The 18785-nt window shown below is 47.7% G+C and overlaps 1 protein-coding gene across 19 annotated transcripts in view; it reads left to right on the top strand.

Moving 5' to 3' along the window:
- The first annotated feature begins 3178 nt into the window (after positions 1-3178).
- MAGI1 (membrane associated guanylate kinase, WW and PDZ domain containing 1) overlaps positions 3179-18785 on the top strand; it is a 288713-nt gene continuing 273106 nt past the window's right edge. For all 19 annotated transcript variants that reach the window (XM_090148394.1, XM_090148393.1, XM_090148395.1 and 16 more), the window contains exon 1: positions 3179-3467. In XM_090148394.1, coding sequence (XP_090004520.1) covers positions 3179-3467 — 289 coding nt within the window. The remainder of the gene's footprint in view (positions 3468-18785) is intronic.

Here is an 18785-nt window from a genome sequence, read left to right as displayed (position 1 = left end):
TTGTGCCATAAATCTCACCAGCAAAATTGCTTTTCCAAATAATGTTCTTCAATTTATTTTTTTTTTCCATGAGGCATGAGCAGTTCTGTAAGCTGTGCTCTAGGCAGTCACAATTCATGTGACACTCACGTGGGTCCCAGATGAATTTTAGCTTGGTGGGGCTGTCACATCACACATCGCCCACAACGGTGGTGATGAAAATATGTCACACCCAGGTCCCAGCTGCAGGCAGGACTCTCCTTGGGCTGTGATCTCACATGGGTGACACAACCATCAGCCAGCAGGAAGATGAAATACAAACCCTTCCCTTCAGCCACGCTGCTGTGTTCATTCCCTAGGGGGACTTAGCTTGATCACTGATCCAGGTTTTACTGGTCAAGGCACAATAAAACTGTGCCCTGATTCTAAAAGTGACAAAATGTATAGCTGGTTACAAAGCCAGCCAATGCAGATATAAGGCAGCTACAGCAGCAGCAACCTAGAGAATCAGCACAGCTTTTGTTGGGTAAGAAATAAAGCTCCAAGTGGAAAGAAACATTTTAGAAGAATGAAGGGGATGTAAGTGGTAAGCATAGCAGATAACATATTAATCTGCCTATGATAGCGAAAATTTCTTTCAAAATATAGTTGGCCTTAATAAAAGCATGTCTAGCACTGAAGAATCCAATATTACCTTTGGCAGCTTTGTTTCATAACTGCTTACCCTAACAGTTGGAAAACAATTTATTTCTTGTCTGAGACAGCAGAGGGGCAGGCTGACAAAATGGTGTCTGACATGGAGGGGCGTATGGAGAAAAGGGGTGGAATTGAATTCCTCCATGTGGAAAAAAAATGCACCCATTGACATTTATCAAGTCCTGCTGAACATTTATGGAGACCAAACAGTGGAGGTGAGCACACTGAAGTGGCGGGTGCTGCATTTCAGCAGTGGTGACAGTGCATCACCTCAGCTGGTGCAGATTTTTATAAGTGCAGTGTGCAGGCTGTCGTTCACTGCTGGCAAAACTGCACTGCTAATGGTGGTGACTACGATATTGTTTTGTAGCTGAGAATTTGCTCTATCCAATAGTGTTCATTGTGGTTTTTGTATCTTTTATATTTCCCAACAAAACAAATAGGAGGCATTACTTTTGGAGCGACCAACATATTTGCCAGCAAAGAACTGATGCTGGCCTTACACTGCCTGCTCCAGCCACCTTGCTCTGTGTGTACAAGAAGCTCAGTGCCCCTGGGTGGCTTTAAGGGCTGCAGTGCCAACCAGCAGCACAGCTCACGAGGGCAGCCCAGTTTGCCTTGCGGTGACTGGAGGGAGCCAACAGCAGGATCCCTTTCAGGGGACCACAGAGGTGGTTGCTGCCCTATGCATGTTGGTGTTCAAGAGGCATTTGGACAACGCCCTCATTAATATGCTTTAACTTTTCATTAGTGCTAAGGAGGTCAGGCTGTTGAATTCAACGATCTTTGGAAACTCCCTTCCAATGGAACTATTCTACTCTACTCTGTTCCATTTTGTTCTGTTCCAATTTGTATTTCATGAGTCCACTTCTGCATTTCCCTTTGCTCCCAGAGAGGCAGGCTCTTCTGTGCTCCTTGGAAAGAGCTCCGCTATTCATTTCAGCATTTTGAGCCCTGGCAGTCCCATAAGCTTCCCATGGAAGCATGCAGAGCACGGGGCTGACTGCTGTGCTCTTTCAATGGGACAAAGCATCCCCGTTCCCTGGCCTGAAGCTGGCTGTGCCACTCAGGCTGGAGAGCACGGCTTCTGTGGCTGCAGAGCATTGCCTGCAGTGGTGCGGATTTGAGGAAAAAGTTGTGGGAGGAATCTTGGCTGCAGGAAAGCAGTGATGGGGATGCTGGGTGTGAGAAGACAGGACTCCTCCTTTCATCTAGGACAGATGGAAGGGCTGGGAAAGGCATTGCTGTCATCCCACTTTTGGGGTCCAGGAACCAAGCCCAGCTGAGCTGCAGCTACAGCTGTTGCATACGTCCCCCAGGCCTGTTGGCATCACAGATCATCTGGGTACATGCATGGCCTGAGAGACGAGAGCACGCCTGACGGCAGCGCAGGGAACATGGGGCTTTGCTCCTCAGTGTCACTTCTCAGTTCTGATTAGCACTGAAACAGAGCATGCACGCATCTGAACTCCTTGCTGAATGGGGAATGGTCGTGCATTAGACTGCTCAAAATGGGGCCTGGCTTATAGGTTTGGAGGTATGGAGCGTGAGCGGGAAGGGAAAGCTGGTGCGGGCACACTGACAGTCCCCACTGGAGTTTTTGCACGAGTTCTGGGTAACTTTGACGAGCACGTGGATGGCCGCATACCATTCCTCCCCACCAGAAAGACATCAGTGCAGGTCTGTCCCGCGTCTAAACAACTGCACGGGAAAACAAAACGCGAGAACATTATTGACGTTAGAAATTCCGGCACTCCGGAGCAGGCAAGCAGAGAACCGAGGACTCGCGCACAGCCTTCTCCCAGCGCTGCCGAGCGTTTCCTTACCGCGCTCCCGGCTCGTGCGAGCCTTCCCACCGCGCCCACCCGAAAGCACAGGTGAGCGCCCGCCCCGCACCTGGCACGGCCCGCAGCCAAGCGCGGCACCCATCGCCCCTCCGCACCGCCGCGCGCACGGCCATCCCGCGGGGCGCTCCGCCTCCGCCCGCCCCGAGCGGCGCGAGCCGGGGTGCGGGGCCGGCACGGGGGCGGGGAGGCGGGCGGGGGCCGGGGCGGGCCGTGCCAGGGCGCCTGCGCCGGAGGTGCGGAGCGCGGCGGAGCGGGACGGAGCGAAGTGAAACAAAACAAGCGGGGCTTTGTAGCGCCTTAAAGGCGCCGCGTCCGCGCCCGCGGAGAGAGAGAGAGAGAGAGAGCGCAGAGGAGGAAGGAGAGAAAACAAAGCGGCCCCGCGGTGGTGGAGACAGGGAGGGCGAGAAGGAGCCGGATTTGCTTACTGAGCACTTTTTAAATTTTTACTTTTTTTTTTTTTTCTTTCTTTTAGTTTTTATTTTTATTTTTTGTTATTTTTTTTTAAAGTCTCTTCCGCGGGCGCGGAGCCATGCGGGCGCGGCGCCGGCGGTGATGGCTGTGAGCGGGCGGCGCGGAGCGGTCTATGAGGCGGCGGGTCGGAGCCCCTGCGCACCTGCTTAACGCGCCGCCGCGGGCGCGGAGAGCCGCGCAGCGCCATGTCGCGGGTCGTCCAGAAGAAGAACCACTGGGCCAGCCGGGTGCGGCAGTGCGCGCTGAGCCGCGGGCCCGGCGGGCAGCTGGGCTTCGTCCTGCTGGGCGGCGCGGAGCACGGCGAGTTCCCCTACGCGGGCGCGGTGGCGGTGGGAGGCGGCGAGCAGGCGCTGAGCGAGGGGGAGCTGCTGCTGGAGGTGCAGGGGGTGCGCGTGTCCGGGCTGCCGCGCTACGACGTGCTGGAGGTGATCCGGAGCTGCAAGGAACCCATCGTGGTGAAAGCCGTCAAACAAGGTGCGAGGGGCCGGGGGGTGTCCGCGAGTGGGGAAGGTGCGGAAGGGAGAGGTGAACGTTTCCCCTTTGGGCAGCGCAGGCTGTGCGAGCAGCGAGGTTTGCTGCCCGTGTCACGCTTGTACACACCCGCGCGCTCACCTTTGCCACGTGCAAGCGTGCGGCCGGATGCCTGCATCCCTACGGCCGGGCGCGTCGTCTCGAGCCCTGCTCACACGTTCCCAGGCTGCGTTAAGCGATTGAGGAGATTGGCCTCCCCGCGCCCTGAGGCCGGAGCCGGCACCCCAACCGGTGTTGCGGTACAGAGTGGTGGGTTTACCCCTCCCGCAGCCCCGCATCGCTCCCTGCAGCGGTGACGGATGGAGACTTGGCCAAAAGTGAGCGTGTGCTCCGTGCCTGCGTGGGACTGTCGGCTGGGGGAGGGGGAGTGCTGCCAGCCATCCCTTAGGGCTGCTCGTTGATGGGTGACGGCTGGCGTGGGGCTGCTGTCCCTTAGGTGGGGGCGCACACAGGTGTAGCTTTGAGCTGGGCTGGGCTGGGACAGGAACGGTAAGAGACCTTTAGAAAAAAACACTTTGTATCCACGTACACAAAGCAGTGATACAACAGGTCAACGTCACAAGCGTGGCAACCAATTTGCAGTTTCCAGGGCAGGACTGGAATTCAGTGCCAGGAAACTGCCCGTGCTGCTATGGGACGGGTGGGACGACAGATGGACACCTGCGATGACACAGCTGTGAGGGAGGGAGGAAGGAAGGGCAGGTTCCATAGGGGGAGTCGTTAGGAGAAAGTTTGATGTGGTCCGGGCACATCGAGAAGTTTGGGGGTGTGCGGTGGGTGGAGCTGCACGGAAGCACAGCCATTCATCAGTAATTTGGAACAGGTTCCCAATGTGTAGTTACAGTAACACTTGGAACAGACTGCCCGGGGAACGGTGAAGTCACTGGAGATGTTTAAGGGCAGATGTGGTACTTAGGGACATGCTTTACTGGGTAATACTGGTGGTGGGTGGATGATCTTAGAGGTCTTTTCCAACTTTAATGAACTTTGAAACTGTAGAGATATTCCAGCAAACAGTGCCAAACTCCACCAAACCCAGCTGTCTTTAATGCCTGCTTTCCCTGCTGCTGAGGAACAGAGCGGTTGGTGCAGACTGCCTGGACTGGGGGGCAGGCAGGAGGCTGAAGTATGGGGAAATGGAGCAGGTTTTGGTGTATCATTTGTTGTAGTAGGTGTTAAAATACAGCCTGCCATGTTGCAGTGTGGTCAGTGGGTGAAGGAAGGTGTGTAAATCCTTCCCAGCAAGCCACTGGTGATTAAACTTTTGGTTGTTTTGGAAACATTCATTAGTCTAAGTAGAAACTTGTCTTTGAAACGTACCAGAAATGACAGAATTTGATGGTAATCACATCTCGGCTCCAGGATGGTCAAAACAGGAGGCAGACAACTGGTTTGTAGGGTGCTGGTTGGGATTACCTTGAGCTGGGGAGAAAAGAGTTCAAAGCTGAGCCTGGAGTCGTGGCAGGCACTTGAGCCTTGCATCATTCATACCCAGAGGGGAGAGCCAAGCCTGGCTATGATGGTGATGATGATTGCTTTTTGAATGTTTTGTTAGAATGAAATGTAGAATAGAAATATATAGTTTTGTCAATCATTCTTTTTTTTTTTTTTTTTTTTTTTTTTCCTTTTTTTGTGGTTTGGAAACTGCTCCATGTGCCTCTCAATGATAGCCTGGCATCTGTGCTCTGCTCTGCGCTGAGCAGGGAGCTCCCTCGTGGGTCAGGATTCCATGCGTAGGAAAGGAGAGTTTTAATTAAAATACATTACTTCTCTGCTGATTAAAAAGCTCATTGCGGGGATGGCAGCTGTCATGCAACAGGAAACGTGTGGCACTGGAGCAGAAAGCAAAGGAATGTGAAGATGAGGATGTAAGCACACATCAAACTCTGATTCTCCTCCTTTTCCCAGTGCGTGGTGCCCAGTCCACTGGTGCTGCAGTGCTAGGGTGATCTTAGCCTGGAAATGTATACGTTTTACTGCCTGGTCTATTTCGTATGACATTTACAAGGCTGGAAAAAACAGGAAATTTACTATAAATGAGTCAGTCATCTGTAAGCACAAACAGAGAAAATAGGTGTTCTGACCTTGCAGTTAGTGGACAATAAGGGACTGGGATGTGAAACAAAGGTCAAATAAGCTGTGCACGTGTTCTGTCATTAAAGAGGTTTATAGACTTGCAGGTCCACATGCAATATTTTCTTTTTCTTTTGTGAGCTGTAAGTTTGAGTAGATTCCCACAAAGTACAAAAATGGGGAACGTTTATGAATTTGCTTAATTGGAATAGCAGTATTTCATATTGCTGGTGTGGGATTTCTTGGTCCTTCGCTTACCCTGAGAAGGAGAGTGAGGAACTAGAGAACTTTTATGGGGAAGAGAAAGGAAAAAAAACTTTGTGCCCTTTTTTGGTATTATGCTTGAGGGGAAAAAAAATACCACTACATTTGGTTGTTTTGGGGAAGAGAGAGGAAGAATCTACTGCTGTGTGTCTTTCAGGGCTGTCAGAGGTGCGAAAGAAAGCTCCGTTATGCTTTTATAACTGTTTTCATCTTACATCTGTGCCTTCATTCCGATGGAATTGGCAATGAACTCCTGTGCAGTTAATAAATGCTGTTTTATTATTACTTGGTCTGAGAGTAAAGAATGAATAGATGGGATTATAGGAGCAGTGGTAGCGCGTTCTTGTGTAAAGCTTGCATTGCTCTAACACAGCCATTTCGTGGCTGTATTGCTAAAGCAGAAGTTTCCTTGAATATAATTCATGGTTTTCAGAATAGCTTGATTACAGAAATCAGAAATAAATGGCAGGGTGCTAAACAGGGCCCCCTGTGTGAGGTATGGTGGTGTGGCCCAACGCAACAGACATTCATCTTGTGTCTTTATGAGGGAGGAATGAAGGCTGTATCTTCATATCTGTCACATGGCGTTTCCTTTAAGGCAAGATATATGGGTTTTCTTTCTCTCCCTGAGAGGGAGAGACGCATTTATAGAGGTTTTGGGCTGTGGCCTTTTGTTTTTGTACACTGGTTGGTGACCTGTGCCAGCTGCTGCCCGTGCCAGGCGCCGAGGCAGGAGATCTGCCGGAGCTCATGTTCCCATATGCTTATTTTTAAATTGCTTTTCAGTCCTTCGTTCAACTCTTTGCTCCTGCAAAAAGTCTCTCTCAGGATCCTGAGCCCCTACATAACCAACGGTTGTGAAACAGTGAGGTATTTCCATCAGGTCGATGCAATTAATGATTTGGGTAGTCCTTTGGAGCTGGGCTGGTCCCATGGTTGGGAGGAGCTGTGGCTTTATGTCAGCCACGTTCAGGGCAAATAGGAACAGGCGTGATGGAACTGCTGGCTGTTTACGCTGTGCTGTGGGCTCTGTTCATTTCTTTTCAAACATTAACTTGGCCCTGAGGTAAATCCTCAGGCACAGTTTGGTAAGTGAACGCTTGCAGTGTCAGGTTGGCATTTGCCATAGCAGCAAAGTGTTGAGATCAGTTACACCCACCAAAGTGAATAAAAACAGCTTCTTCCAAAAAGCTGGTGTGAGCAGAGGTTGGGCTTTTTCTTCCTAGAGATGGTTTGTGAGAGAAGTGCTTTGAGGACCTAAGTGGATTCAGAGTGAAAGCTCTGATATGCCAAGTGCAGAGATGTTGGTGCATTTTAGATTGGTAAGGTCTGTTTTCAACACTGCCCCTCTGGGATAAGCATCAGGCAGGGCCAGTCACTACCGAGACGTAAAATAAAAGAGGACAGATTCTCTCTTTCGCATGGCTTCTCATATATTTTGTTGCAAACCATTAATCTTCTCTTTAAAGTGGTACTGCCTTCGCTGTCTGGAAGATGTCTGCCTGCTTGCTGGAATGCTGCTGCTGGATGGCCATCTGGCCATTGCAGTGCTGACCATACGGCCATCTCCTTGTCAGGGTGCAGAAGCTGGTGCTGCTATGGCAGAGCACAACCATCCTGCTTTAGGTGATGATTCAGTGCCACATCCCTGAGTCGGAATTAATACGATCCTTTTAATGGCGTGAAATGGGATTATGTTTTTCACAATGAGGTTAATCTTTCCGCTCATTGTGATGGGACTCCGGGCTCCCTCTTTATGGACGGTCAGATCACAGTGCAATTAAATCACAATTAAAGTCTCATTATGAGCAGTATTTCAGCAGTGTTGCAAAATAAGATGTTAACACCATTCTGTGTGTTGTTTCAGCTTATTTTTTAAGACAGTTACAACTTCTGCATGAGTGAATTACTGAGCCGCTGTTGTGATATTTAAGGTTCAACTTCTGTGTGTCTTGTTAGAAATTTCAGTTTAACCTCTTAACAGGTTTGAAAACCAAACCATCTGTAGCTCATTGTATTGCTGTCCTTGGGATTGTCATCTTGTCCTCGTTCAGGCTCCTTCATGAACCTTCTGACCATTGCTGTATCTATTTCTTTGCTGCCCAAATGTCCCCCTTCCTCCTGCAGTGGGTGCATGCATGGGGACACACTGACCTGCAGCAGCAGCACAACCTTGTGTGCAGTTCCTGTGGCAGCGCAGAGCCATCATTTGGGTCAACAAGTCCCTGGTTTGTTCTGTTTCAGCGTTGCTCAGTTTGAAGGAAGCTGAGGAGATACTGCTGCCTCAAAGGCATTTCCTATTGAATTAGCAATGTCTGAGCTGTGGGCAAGGGTAGCAGCCTTAGGACCTCTATTGATGTTTCTTTTTTTTTTTTTAAAAAAAAAGACCAAGATCGTTATGTACATTCCTTAGTGGTTGGTAGTTCTTTCAGCTCTTCTTTTTCCCCCTTCGTGTTCCCTCACTTTGATTGGAGCTCATAAATCAAGGCCTGCAGGTTTTTGATCTCTGTGGTCTGCAAGTGACCTTACATCTCTTGATGAAAAGCACGCGGCAATGGTTCTGTATGCACAAGTGCCATGCATTTATGGAAGCAGTATGAAGAGTTCAGTGTAAGTTGGCTGGGTGCTCAGATCCTCACTGGGGTCAGTGTGCGCTCCCTCCTGCTCTGGGTACCAGCTCCTGGAGCAGCAAAATCCCGACCCTCTGGATCCACATTCCTGCGGAATGTATTTCTTACTCAAATGCAGGATTGTATTGGTGACCTTTCTGCACCAAGGATACAGGGATGCTACATCCTCCTTGAATCAGGTGGACATTTCTGGAGGTGCTGCCCGTGGGGCAGCAGCAGCTGAGCGGCAGCCCTGCCAGGAGTGCAGGAGCAGCTCCTGAAGAACACTGAAGCTTTCTGCTCCATCTCGAGAGCCACACGTGAAATGCATGCCGTGCATTAAGTGTGGGGTGCTCTGCAGGGCGCTGGTGTTGGGAAACAAACCTCAGCCTGGGCCATCGGCCAGTCTTATTTCTGCTGATCTGATGCAGAGCTGTGGCAGAGGCTGCCTAATTCCAGAGCATCTTGGCAGCCTTTACCCTAGGCTGATATGCTGGCAGGCTTGAATTTATTATTATTATTATTATTATTTTATATATTTTTTTCATGTCTCTTCCTCCTGGACCAGACAGGTGGGCCACCATCCCTCCTGGCCCCAACAGAGTGGTGTGGTTCAGGGGAGCTGGGATGTTTTTGTCCACATCCCCCTTCACTTTCCAAAGGTCAGACATTCCATCCATTCTTCGTCCCCTGACATTTCCAATGGTTTCCAGAGCTGATGCAGGCTGGAATGATGGCACCATTCTCTGCTAATTCCTGGTTCTGCCTTTGGCATCGTTTGTGCTGCACTGCTTTGTGCTAATAATATACTTTAAACCTAGGTATATATTTTTGATTGCCCCTAGTATACCTAGTATACCGAAGCAGTTTTTTCTTCAGGTCCTGATGTTTTGGTTGCATTTTTGCAGAGTTGGCTTTTGGCTGAGAACAGTTCCTGTTTTTGTATTGCAGAAGGTTTGTATCATAACTTAAAAGAAAACAAACAAACAAACGTTTTTACTGTTTGCATTGAGTGTCCTCTTGAGGCTAAACAACATTGCTTGGTACAGGGTGTGTAAAAAGCACAAGGTGTCCTCCTGCCTTTGTGAATGAAACAACAAAACCCCCAAAGCAAACAAACAAGGAAGGCTGACTTGCAGAGAGAGCAGATGCACTCACAGTTGCAATGCATTTGAATAAGGCATCAGCTTTGCATGGTTTGCTAATCCTTGTCGAAAGAGTCCATTGTCTTGGACTATACATCTGTAATTTTGGAAAATCAGTGCCTCATTACAATTAGGTTGGGAAGAGACCAGACTTTTCTTTCTTCATATCCTTAAATCACAGTGGCTTTTTTTCTTGAAGGGGAAAACCTCAGCTCTGGGGTTTTTCACTTAGTTATTAACAAAAAGCCTTTGAAAAAGAGGCTGCCTAAAATCCAACCACTCCTTCAACACAAACAAAGCTGTGCAGATATTGTGTGCTTTCAAAAAAACCTTTCATGTTCAGCTCCTCTTATTGCTGCGGTGAGGATCCTACGCAGAGCGGATATTAGCCCTAACTGATGACAGACACAGGTGCCTTGATTTGTTTTTCTTTATTTTGAGGGTGATGCATAAGCAAAAGATGGGTAAGCAGCCTTCAAACAGGTTAAACTGGAAAGGTAAGAACCTGGGCTTCAGAGTAACTGCGAGAGGATCTTTCTTAAAAATAGTGAGGAGTATGTAAGGAACAGATGGAGTCCACCGTTTCCAAAGGTGTACCTGCAGCTCCCAGGTGGTGACGTAGGGATGCAGGAGGATCTCGTGAGGGATGGACTGCCAGAGGAACAGTTCTGTGGTGGTTCACTGGAAGCTGGGGATGGCTGGAGAGAGGCAGAGGGCTACTCAGCAGGGAGAGATGCCCAAATGTTGGGCTTAGGAGAGATTTCCTTGCTCCCTTCTGGATTTGTTACCAGTACTACAGCTCTCCTGCCTCTAAGTGGGAGATGGGCATCAGGAGAGGATCTGCTGTGCAGCAGCGTGTCCCTTAAATGCAGAGGCATGAAAGCTTTCTGCAGGACTGGAGGAGCGTGTTTCCAGCTGATTACAGACCTCTCTCGCAGGGCAGTCTGGGCAAAAATCATTTTGTTCTGCTCACCCTAAATGCCTGCATCGATGTAGAATCTGGGATGCAGCATTGCTGTGGGATCCCCGCGAGGATGCAGTGCCTGAAATAGCTTGTGCTGCCCCAGGCTGCTGCTGGAGGACAGCCTGCATGGGGACAGCTGGGGCCATGTGGCACAGCGTGCCCTAGGCTGGCTGATGGCCGGTGGGCACGGGGAAAAGCTGTGTTTGGGGACGTGGTTGTCCCCCCACTGGGCATCCCCTGTGCAGTGTTGGAGCTGCAGGGCTCTGGCAGCCTGCAGTATTGCTCCAGCATTGTTCTCTCTTATCCTTGGGGCAAGAGAGGGGCTGATTTTGTTCACAGCAAAGAGTCAAGTCCTTCTCTGTCTCTGGTATGTGTTTTTCCTTAAACAATGAAGTGACTAATATAGAATATCGTCTTAATTTGCACTATCTGTGGTTGAAAGGAATGACAGCAGTGTGACTGCATTCAGCACATCCTCTGGCTCTGCTGGGTGAGCAGTGGGGCACTCCGTAGGGGTTATGTTCAAAGCAAATCACAACTTGTTTATCGGGGGGTTGGCTGTTTCTTCTAATTTCCTTTTTAATTGAATTATCTTCTGCCCATATCTCAGCAATTTCTGTGACTTAGTTTTATGTGCAGATAGCAGAGATGTGCAGTGGTTTGTCAACTTCTGCATAGTCTGTATGTTCTGTGGATTCCTTCTGTCCCCTGCAACCTGCTGCTATTAAACCAGACTGCTTCCAAATGGAGACCTGTGCTGAAGAATACTGTCCTACATTTACCATAGCTGGATTCCTTACCTGCTCTCTTTTTTTTTTTTCTTCCACTTTTAAATGAAGAAGTATGGGCTGGCTGAGAGTATCGATCACTGACCCAAATTCACGTGGAGGTCTTTTGGTCTGAACTTGAAGCACAGCCTGCATCAATCCTTCCGATGACTGGAGGCTGTGTTTGCAAGGAGCGAGGCTGCTCAGCCCCATAGCTGCTGCTGCGGGAAGCACAGCAGGAAAACCCAGGCAGGACGCTGAGGACAGCAGGGCTGTGCTGGTCCAAGGGTTATGTGTAGGGGAAAGTTTTCTGTCTGCACCCAGCCAAACAGCCTGTGAAAACATTGTGCATCACCTATCAAAATAGTTAGAATTCCTGGGTGAGGCTCCTCGGACATGTGACCTGTGTGTGTTTATATAGATAGCTTTACTTTTTTGCACTGTAGCATTCTTATTGTCAAACGCTGCTTCAGTAAGAAGTTCTGGGATCTTTTCTGTCTCTGTTTTTTTTTTTTTTTTTTAGTGGAAACTTATCCCATGACACAGCAGCTCAGGCTGTCAAACAGCCAATGCTGTAAAATTCACAGTAAATGGCAAAACACTGCAGCAGAACAGCTATTTGAAAGCTGAAAAGGAACGGCATAAAACCACCATTGCAACGGCCCCAAACAGTTCCCATACCCGTTCCCTTCTCATGGGATTCACAAGCAGCATCCAAACGTGGTAAGAACATTCATGTTCTGCTCCACGCTGTTCACTCGGTGAGGGTGAGTTAATGATGCCTGAATAAGTCCCTACAGGAATGTGGGGTAAGTATGTTCATGAGCCCTCAGTAGCAGGACCCCGACTCCTCGCCTGGTGCTATGGGATGGCTGTTGCCATGATCCCATGAGTCGTTTTGGGAAGGAAAACTGGAGCATTGCTCCAAGGGTTATCTGAGGAAGGTGCCTGGTTCCACCCTGCTGGCAGCTCTCTAGCCCTTAAAAGGCAATGCAGTTGGTTGAGCTCCCTCATTCCAAAGGCAGGTGAAAATTACACTTTAACTGATGGTGATTGGTTTTGGGAGAGTGGCAGAAGAAATGAAGGCCTGGGTGAATTACAGCAATATTTTAAGCCTGGTGGAGTCAGAGGCTGTTGTGCTGGCGGTGCGTTCACCCACAGAGCTGTCTCTGCCTGGATATGGGACAGGAGAGATGGGCAAGAGGGGCTGTGAAGTCTCAAAGTGATACCAGATTGTGTGTGCTGGCCAAATATTGCAAAGCTGAGATTTTTTGTCTGCCAAAGAGATGACCTGGGGACTATCCAAGCTAGCTTTTCCATTTAGTTCTGTTTTCTGTTCCCAGTTTTCCAGTTGTGAATTGAACATGTATCGGGTTTTCCAGGAGCTAAGGCAGCCTTTGTGTAGTACTGAGCTGGGATAGGATAGCTTGGTTGCATCATGGAGTGGTAAGCAGTGAGTACATGAATTTGGATTTGCTGAAGCTGTTACATAGGAGAAAAGCCCCAGGGAAAATGAGAGGGCTTAAATTTAAGTGTGTGCTAGCACATTGAGTACAACATAGAGGGCTTCTTCTGTTTGTCCATCTGTAAAAGGTGCTCTAATTGGTGCTGAGGCTTGTCGGAACCAGGTGCAAACTGCTGTTTGCATAAAAGCTGGGCATGTTGTCATGATCTTTGAGAGCTCACTAATGTTCAAAGCTTAGGGTTTGGTTAATTCACCACATTTCACATTGTTTTTTTTGGGTATATCTGCTGTCGTGGCAGCTGCCCTGATGGGATGGGATCTTGCCCCCGATTACAAATACAAGTATTTTCCACACTGCGTTGTCTGGGCAGGGAAGGTTACATCTGCATTCTGCTTTGAGCCTTTTTCCAGAGATGCTGGATGCAGAAATTCACCAGTTATTTTCTGAAAAAAGCCCGGCATTTTGCTGCCTGCAGATCCTTCCTCCCTTTAGGTCTGGTGGAGTGCTCTCATAGGAGGTTTTAAAACATTCCCTTAAAAATTTAGGGGCTTTTTTAGCCACCTTACGTACTTAAATGACAAATGGTGTATTGATTGCAGATGGAGGCACAATTCAATGTAACAGGCAACAGCCACGCTGTGGGCATTTGTGTACTTGCTGTTCTGCTCCTGTTGGTCTGATTTTTAGGAGATGTCAAACATCTTCCTGGGCACCTTCATGCTGTGCTGAGCCTGCTCCTCTCCCAGAGGCTCTGCAGAGCCTTCTGACCACTGCTGAATGCCAGCAGCAGTCAGAAGCAGCAGCACAAATAGTGGGGAACGTTCACTGTGTGTCTAATTCCCCCAAATCCACAATGAAGGAGAGACCTCAGCATTGTTGCTTATTGTGGTGGATTGCCTTTGGAGGATTTTTTGCCATAAGAACCAAGGTCAAGCTGAGCACCTGGATGCTCTGAAACTGAGCTCTCCTTCTGATTTATTCCATATACTTCAAAGCTTCAGGTGAGGTTTAAAGTTGTAATGCTTACAGGGAATATTTCCAGGTTCCTCATTCTTGGGTGAATGGGAAATATTCATGTGTTGGCACCTGCTCACCAAGGTGCCTGCACCAAAGTGTAAAAAATACAGGATGGTGTTTGCAGTGCTTTCCTCTGCTCTCAACTCTGCATTTCCTCCTAACAAGTAAAATCAAATGGCAGTGATGTTTCAAAGTCTTCCTGAATGGCAAAATTATAAATATTTCTTTTCTGAGAAGACTGAAAGCAGGAGCTGAAGCATCGCATGCAGCTGCTCCAGTAGGAACTTGTTTAACTTGTCTACATCTCTCTTTTGCTGCAGAAGCTCTATTGAAAATGACAAATTGCTTAAAGCAGTTTCCATGTTGGTCTTAAAAAATTCAGTTTCTTTCCATCCAGAACACGTGGAAGGCATTTGTGCACTTGACTGAATGTTTCTCTGTCCCGAGGCTTACACTTAGTGGTTTTTTGCCTTCATGTAATTTTCACACGCAGCTGCTCGGGTTTGCTTTCCTCAACTTCCCATTGGATGAGGATTCATTTTACTTTTTTCAGTGCCTGAGCTTAGACATGAAAAATCAACTATCTCCCTGCTTAAGTCAATGGAGATCACGGGGAAAAGCATTGGAGGAGCACTGCAAAGTCTTGGCTTTTTGGAAGAGCTGTTCTGAGTGTTATACAACCGTAATTCAGGCTGGAAAAGCTGTGTCTGCAGCCACGTGGCTGTGCTGTCCTTTAGAACAGTGAAGTGCTCTGAGTGGTGTTAACACTTCGCAAAATGACAAAAGATTTTTTGCTTAAACGTTTTCAGCGCAGCTGATGCTTTACCAGAAGGAGCACATGTGGGCAGGTGCCGTATGCAAAGCCATAGAGCTGGCAGTAACTGCTGGAAAATTCAGAATTGCTCATTTGAAAAGGCTGTTTTCTCTTAAAGAATTTAAGCCAACCACCACTGTGATGAACCGAGGTCCATTGGATGGACCCGAGCTGTGATACCAAAAGCATGACTCCATCATCCCTCCTGGCCCAGACGTGCTGTGCCCTGCATGGCACCAGGTCGGCGCCACCCGCTGCTCTGCCTGGGCAAGCCCCATTACTGAGGAGGGATGCTGGCAGCAGTCAGGAGGCAATCTGAGGACAATCCTGATGCTTTCTACTTCTTGAAGGCATGTCATATCCTGGTACTTCTATTTATACCCGCTAGTTTTGTAATATATATATTTTAAAATCTGCTATGAACCCATCGTTTTTGACAAGTTTGAGCTGATATGATAAAGTGATTTTTGGTAGTTACAATTTTTTGCTATATTTTTTGCTATGTTTTCTGGATTTTGACTTTGTTTTTCTTCTGCCGAGTTGGTTCAGGAAATGAACTGGTTGCTGGAATGCTGTGGCTTGCTTTGCTGTAGGATGCATCACTGCCTTTCAGTGAGTTTCCTGTTACAGATTGCGGCTAATACAGCATCTTTTAGAAGAGAACATCAGAAATTGTCTCACCTACGGGTGTGCTGCACACAGAGGCTGTTTGTGCCCAGAAGCGTGGAGGCTTTATGTTCCTTATTTATGGTGTTTCATTCTTTCTTTCTTTTTTTTTTTTAAATATAAATTGTGCCTTTGGCTCTTTGTGTTATGTGAGGAAATGTCTGATCTGTTTCTGAATCCTGATACCGGATGTAGAATATATTTTTTAATGGCTGTCAAACCTGTCCTACAGATTATTGCATCCCTGGCTAATAAAATTAAAGCATCCCAAATACCCTGCAGATACCTGTTGCAAAACCAACTTCTCTCTTCTTGCAACACGTTCGGGTCAATTTCTGCTTGTCCAAATTGTGCCGGACCAGGTTGCTGTTATGTTCCCACAGTCTCATGCCTGTGGTTGATAATTAACCCATTTCTTTAATAACACTGCCCTATTTACTCTGGGAACCATTTTTCTTCCCTGCACTCCAGTCTCTTCCCAGCGAGACACTGCAGTTATGGTTTCATTAATGAAGCCTTGTTACTTGTATAGGGGGTGGGGGGGTGTGAGCTCAGTGCATTTGTTTTAACGATTTAGGATGAGAGTATGCACAAAAAGCAGAAGTAAATGCCTGCGAAATAAGTTCAGCAGGCTGGTGTAGGCACCTGGTCATGGTGCCAAACAACTGGAAAAGCTTTGCTCACATCAACTTCGTTTCATTTGGGTCTGATTTTTAGCATATATGGGCCTGGATTCAGGTTGAGGCCATCGTTCTGTGCAGCACTGAGGCAGATGTTTCTGCCTGTCTTTCTGAGGCCACATAAGGCAGTGTTAATTGGTAGAATACATCATTCTTATGTTTGGTAGGATTTGTCCCAACATGTCCAATGCTTCTGACTCTTTATGTGCTGTATGAGCAACTGCTTTATTTTGGAGCCCTGGGGACAAGGCCCAGTTTAAAACAAAGTCGTGCAGGTAAAAACGGAATATATGCCTGTGGCCAGCAACCGAGCTAGCCGAGATATTCCAATTCTGCTCTGTTTCATCTCCAGTGCTGCAGTCCCATGCCTGGCCTTGGCCGCAGCAGGAGCTGCCCCTGAGGGTTGCACATCATTCAAGAGAAGAGGCCGAGAGCAGCAATTCCTCATCTGTGCAAAGATACTGCCTTGTCTTCCTCCCTGTGCTGCTTTTATTTAGGTCAGCTGGCTGTTGCATTTAAAAGATGCGTACCTTAAGTTCTCATTGTGTGTTTTTTTTTTTATTTTATTTTGTCATTTTCGTTTGCTGTGCCTCGTGTGTTTCTTCATTCAGGAACAAGATGGTTTTACGTTGAGGGAGGAAATAAACTCCCCGTAAAACTCCCATTAACCCTAGCAGTGCATCCCTACTAACTGTGAAAATACCACGGCTTTAAAGTTTTCGACAGCTTTTTATGGGATTCAAAGCTTTTCTTCAAATGTTCTGAAGTTACACGTGAGTTATCACAGAACTTGCTGTGTGCTTTGTAATTCCAGTAAGGTAAAGTTAAACATATGTGTGAATAACTGTGAAGACTGTGTTAGATAAATGAAGCCACAAAACCTGTGGTAGTTGCTCAATAGAGGCTGTTTCTGTCATTTGGGACTGATGTATTTTTTCAAAGAATCTAATTTTTAATTCTAGATCACGAGATTTTTAAGTACATGCCAAGCCTTTGAAAAATCAGTAGCTCTAACAAGTCAGATCTTAAATTATGTGCAAGATCAAGGGGTATATAACAGAGGATGTTGTGTACTGCATGGTAAAAATCCATCCCTCTGTGGTCAGGGATAGATCCCTGTAAGGTGCCAGTAGTGCCAGTTAGCTATCTTTGGGCTAATGCTTTATTTTTCTTAGATGCTTCTCTGATTCTTTCCATGGATACTGAGTTAGGTCTTGGACACACCGCATTGCAGACGGGGGCAGACGTTTAGCAATCAGCCAGTTTGTGATTCTGACTGTCCAGATCCCGTACCAACCAATTAAAGCCCACACTTATTACAGCCTTTGTGGTTTGGGAGTGAGGTATTCCTGCATTTAACTCATAGTTTTACAAAATATTGGCTTAGGCTGGAGGTTTGCAAAGTTGGAGTCTTGGGTTTCCTTGTGTGTGCTCGGGGTTAGGGAAGGTGAACAAGGGCACGTGGAGAGTTGCGTGTTGTGAAATGGAAAAAGTGCCTTACTGAATTTGAGAGCATGCAGGAATCTGCAGTCATCTCCTAAAATTTTCATGAAATTCATGAAATTGAGTATCTAATATGTCAAGTTGCTGCGAACAGGCATGGCCTTTGCTACAGCGTTGTTTCTGAGAAAACAGCAAGCACTCCATGGGCTGCTGAGCATTCTTGCATGAGCCTGCTCCTTTCCTTCAGCTCTTCAGTCTGGGATTTCTCCCCTCCCATTTCATTGGGGGTTTCTGCCCTGTTTGCAGGCCATTTTGGGAAGGCTTCTGGGCAAAGAGGAGGTCCCAAAGGGAAGGAGGCTGAGATGGGAGAAGAATGTGACCCTCTGAGCTGTTACTGGTGGCTGTGCTATTTTAAAATCAGACTTAATTTTTAGCTCTTCATAAACAAATCTTTGTGCCAATTTTTTGTATAGACCTGAAGTTGGTTGTTGTGGTGGCTGCTGCGTGCTCCATGGCTGCCACAGGGAGAAAAGCTGAGTTTTCTTCCCCAGAACACCTATGGAAGGACAGCCCTTCCAGCTCCTATGAATGTGGGGTGATGCCTTCTTTACTTGGTGGTAAATACACCTCAATGGGACTAGCATGGTGCTTCAGGTGTTGGACACGTTCCAGGCTATTGTGGGAGCTGATGTCCTTCATCCCATGGCCCAGTGGACTGTGTTTGCCCCAGAACTTGTATATTTGACCTGGAAGTGCAGTGTGCAGCCCGGCAGGGAAGCAGCAAGGATCCCATTCCTCCAGACAGGGTTAGCGATGCTTAGTGTCAGGACATTAGAGTCTTCTTGGCTTTAACTTGGAAAACCACACACGTTGCTGTGAAAATTCATACTTAGTAACAAGTAAACAAGGAAGAGAGCAGTCTGCCTGACTGAGGAAATTCCCTCCAGACCTCGTGGGGAGGAGGAGCTTTGCATTTTTCTTGTCCCATGTTTATTTTTAGTCTCGCCTCTAACGCTGCTGATAGTGCCATTACAGCCCTGCAGATTACAGTCCCAGCATGGGGTGGAGTTGAAAGAAAGATGCTGCAAAGCAGTCAATACCTTTAGGATTGTGCAGCTATGTCATGCTACAGGCAATTAATTTTTCCCATTATTTGCCTGCCTGAGTGCAGCTCCATGTCACGGCTGTGTGGAAGCCTTTGATTCCACTGCTCGCCTTTTCTTGTCAGGGGGTGTCTGCAGGGATGGATGACTTCAGAGTGCCGTGTTTATGATAATAGTTTGAGTGTTACTTCTGTGTGGTATTGATGAAGACAGGCTTGCCGACAGCACCCATCTCTGAGGCACAACGATT

Source organism: Phasianus colchicus, chromosome 11 (assembly GCF_987193195.1).
Source record: "Phasianus colchicus chromosome 11, bPhaCol1.hap1.1, whole genome shotgun sequence".
NCBI classification, from domain to species: Eukaryota; Metazoa; Chordata; class Aves; order Galliformes; family Phasianidae; genus Phasianus; species Phasianus colchicus.
This window is presented reverse-complemented; position numbering and strand designations above follow the sequence as displayed.